This window comes from Acipenser ruthenus, chromosome 57, assembly GCF_902713425.1.
Source record: "Acipenser ruthenus chromosome 57, fAciRut3.2 maternal haplotype, whole genome shotgun sequence".
Lineage (NCBI taxonomy): Eukaryota > Metazoa > Chordata > Actinopteri > Acipenseriformes > Acipenseridae > Acipenser > Acipenser ruthenus.
In genome coordinates, this window is record NC_081245.1 from 5,140,170 (window position 1) to 5,143,958 (window position 3,789).

The 3,789-nt window shown below is 48.1% G+C and overlaps 1 protein-coding gene across 2 annotated transcripts in view; it reads left to right on the forward strand.

Moving 5' to 3' along the window:
• Nucleotides 1–396: 396 nt before the first annotated feature.
• The window catches only part of ruvbl2 (RuvB-like AAA ATPase 2), a 16,434-nt gene continuing 13,041 nt past the window's right edge, over nt 397–3,789 (forward strand). Inside the window, exons 1-5 of one of the 2 annotated variants that reach the window (XM_059017570.1) lie at nt 397–571; nt 2,315–2,369; nt 2,554–2,609; nt 2,835–2,976; nt 3,447–3,576. In XM_059017570.1, the coding sequence (XP_058873553.1) occupies nt 437–571; nt 2,315–2,369; nt 2,554–2,609; nt 2,835–2,976; nt 3,447–3,576 (518 nt within the window). In that variant the 5' untranslated portion in view covers nt 397–436. The remainder of the gene's footprint in view (nt 572–2,314; nt 2,370–2,553; nt 2,610–2,834; nt 2,977–3,446; nt 3,577–3,789) is intronic. The other variant, XM_059017569.1, reaches the window with a different exon arrangement.

The window sequence follows — 3,789 nt, forward strand, 5'->3', positions numbered from 1 at the left end:
TTACACAGGCTGCTGAAGAAGCGTCACTAAAACGATGAGAACTTATTGAATCAGAATATAAACTACAACTCCCAGCATGCCTCTGCACTCGCAGCAACAGTGATTGACGGCGGGAGCTGTAGTTCTTTACACAGGCTGCTGAAGAAGCGTCACTAAAACGATGAGAACTTATTGAATCAGAATATAAACTACAACTCCCAGCATGCCTCTGCACTTGCAGCAACAGGGAGGGATGACGGGAGCTGTAGTTCTTCATACAGGCAGCTGAAAAAGCGTCACTAAAACGATGGGCGCGTTCACAGAGATCATTCTGCGCAGATTCTGTGCAGAATCTGACCAATTTAGTCAATGGATGCCTTCACCGAAGATCATTCTTAGAAGGTCATTGGCTAGATTGGTCACAATCTGCGCAGAATGATCTCCGTGAACGCACAAGATGACAACTAATAGAAACTGCAGCTCTGCGCATGCGCTGAGGCGGAACTGTCTGGTCGCCCGCTTGTTTCCCAGCCGGAGCGGTCTGAGCAGCGCACCCATAGAAACGGCTCTTGTGAGTAAGATGGCGGCGTCGGTAAGTACAGCAGAAACGTTTCTACTTTTCACGCTTTTATTCGGATAAAACTGGACGCGAGGCCGCCCCGGCCGTACATAGGACGCGAAAGCGGAGCTTTTATTAAAGGAACGGGCGCGGAAGTTGAAATAGTTATAAATATATTGAAGTTTTAAAATGTACGAACCCGGCGTGACGGGCAGGCGTGCTGGAGCGCGTTTACAAACACATCGAAGTGACTGAAATCCGACCCGTTAATAATAATAATAATAATAATAATAATAATAATAATAATAATAATAATAATGCGACTTGAAACACGATCCTCGCCCTAACGGTGAACACACTGAGGGAATACGATAATAATATAGAGCTGCTGATACGATACTAACGCAATCACGAACTACAGCTGTCCAGCTCATCCACCATCACGCAGTGGAGCTAAAATCAGAAATACTCAAAGAAATGAAATAAATTCAACGACAAGCGCTTCGATTCTAGACATTTAGAGAAAGATTTCCACTCGAAGCGTCTCATTGAAATGATTGTCAGGCTGTAGGCGGCGAGTCAATCGCGTGTTATTATTATTATTATTATTATTATTATTATTATTATTATTAGTCGTAGTAGTATTAGAATAATTGTTGTTGTTGATATTATTGTTATTATTCCTTTGTAATGTTTACTAATTCTTGCTGTTAAACGTTTTTAAACGATCTGCAAAGCGCTTTGAAATACTGCGGGGTGAAAGGCGCTATATGAGAAATACATTGACGTGGAAAATGACATTTAAATCGTGAACGAATAGAAACGGGCGGCGATGTTGATTAGATCGTGTTAATGACGTCCTGGTTTGTATTTCGTGTAGTTGTGTTTCCTATCCATGTTCAGTTTCCCTGTGGTGTGTGGTGTGTGTGTGTCTCTTTGGCAGGCGCCGAGCTCCGCTGTGTGCAGCTCTGCAGTGTACGAATCGTTCATGTTTTTATAATAAAGAGTAAAGATTCATTTCGTTCAAAGTAATCTTCCAGTATCCTTTACCAGAAAGCCTTGAAGTCGAAGCGAGGCTGTCTCTCTTAGCAACGCCCTCCATGGCAACCGGGAGATTCTGAACTGAAGCGCGCTTCGGTCGCCATGGCAGCAGATCTCTCAACGCACAAAACGACAACAAAGATTAAACTTTATCGCAGTTAAGAGATATTTTACACGCCGTCTGAAAACCTCGACGAGGCATTTTTATTTCGGTGAAACAAACTGAAGTATTGGCTAGTCTGACAAATACACCGTCCTTTCACCATAAAAATATGTGTTTTTTTGTGATTCCAATGACACTAAAAAGCTCCATAAACAAACCCCCTCACTAACATGCTTCCTGTAGTTATTCTAAATAACCATTCAATAATAAACACAGGAACAAACTCTCTCTCTCTCTCTTTTTGTATAACGGTACTGTCAGCCCCCAGTGTGTCTCGCTAACAAGCTCAGGTGTGTCTGATTATTAAACTCCCAGTGAAACCAGGACTGGATCACACTGCTGTGCAGCGGGAGTCTGATTCCCAGCCCTGTGATTTTCTATGAGGGAGTGACAAGTCATGCAAACATTGACAAAGTAAATGCAGCAAATACATAATGTATAAATATATAACTCTCTCTCTCTCTCTCTCTCTCTCTCTCTCTCTCTCTCTCTCTCTCTCTCTCTCTCTCTCTCTCTCTCTCTCTCTCTCTCTCTCTCTCTCTCTCTCTCTCTCTCTCTCTCTGTGTCTCCAGACAGCGACCACGAAGGTGCCAGAGGTTCGAGATGTCACTCGAATGGAGAGGATCGGTGAGTTCAGAAACGCACACACTGACGCACGCACACACCCTGACTCGCGCACACGCTGACACACGCGCACACACTGACACACGCACACACTGACGCACGCACACACTGACAGAGGGAGCAGGTTGATGAAGGGAACACCGTTATGAATATTGTATGTTTGTGACTCTCTCTCTCTCTCTCTCAGGAGCTCACTCTCATATCAGAGGGCTGGGGCTGGATGATGCGCTGGAGCCGAGACAGGTACAGTAACACCCCCCTAAACTCCCCTGGACGGGTTCACTGAACTGTCTGTCTCCCCGCTTGTCTCTCTGTGCTGCTGTGTCACAGACTACGTTCTGTCTCTCTGTTTGTCTCGCTGTGACTTTCTGGACAATGTCTGAACACTCTTCCCCTCTCTCCTCTCCTCTCTCTCTTGCTCTTGCTCTCCTCTCCCCCCCCCTCTCTCTCTCTCTCTCTCTCTCTCAGGTCTCTCAGGGCATGGTGGGTCAGCTGGCAGCGAGGCGGGCGGCTGGAGTGATCCTGGAAATGATCAAAGAGGGAAAAATCTCTGGAAGAGCCGTGCTGATAGCAGGACAGCCAGGAACCGGGAAAACAGCCATCGCCATGGGTGAGAGAGGAGGGGGGAGACCGGAGAGGGAACAGCCATCCCCGTAGAGGAGACAGGGGAGAGGAGGGGGGAGACTGGAGAGGGAACAGCCATCCCCATAGAGGAGACCGGAGAGGGAACAGCCATCCCCATAGAGGAGACAAGGGAGAGGAGGGGGGAGACCGGAGAGGGAACAGCCATCCCCATAGAGGAGACAGGGGAGAGGAGGGGGGAGACCGGAGAGGGAGCAGCCATCCCCATAGAGGAGACAGGGGAGAGGAGGGGGGAGACCGGAGAGGGAGCAGCTATCCCCATAGAGGAGACAGGGGAGGAAGCAGCCACCCCCATAGAGGAGACAGGGGAGAGGAGGGGGGAGACCGGAGAGGGAACAGCCATCCCCATAGAGGAGACAGGGGAGGGGGGAGACAGCCTTGGTTTGGACACTGCCTTCACTGTCTCTCTGTGTGTCTCTCTCTCTCTTCCTGTCTCAGGAATGGCTCAGGCTCTGGGTTTGGACACTCCCTTCACTGCGATGGCTGGCAGCGAGATCTTCAGTCTGGAGATGAGCAAGACTGAGGCTCTGACACAGGCCTTCCGGAGAAGCATCGGAGTCCGCATCAAGTGAGAACCAGAACCAGAACCACAGGAACTGTCTTTATAATACAGAGCAGACCCTGATATCGATGCGATCCAGCCCTCTGAAATGTCTTTATAATACAGAGCAGACCCTGATAGTGATGCGATCCAGCCCTCTGAAATGTCTTTATCATATACAGCGCTAGACCCTGATATCGATGCGATCCAGCCCTCTGAAATGTCTTTATAATATACAGC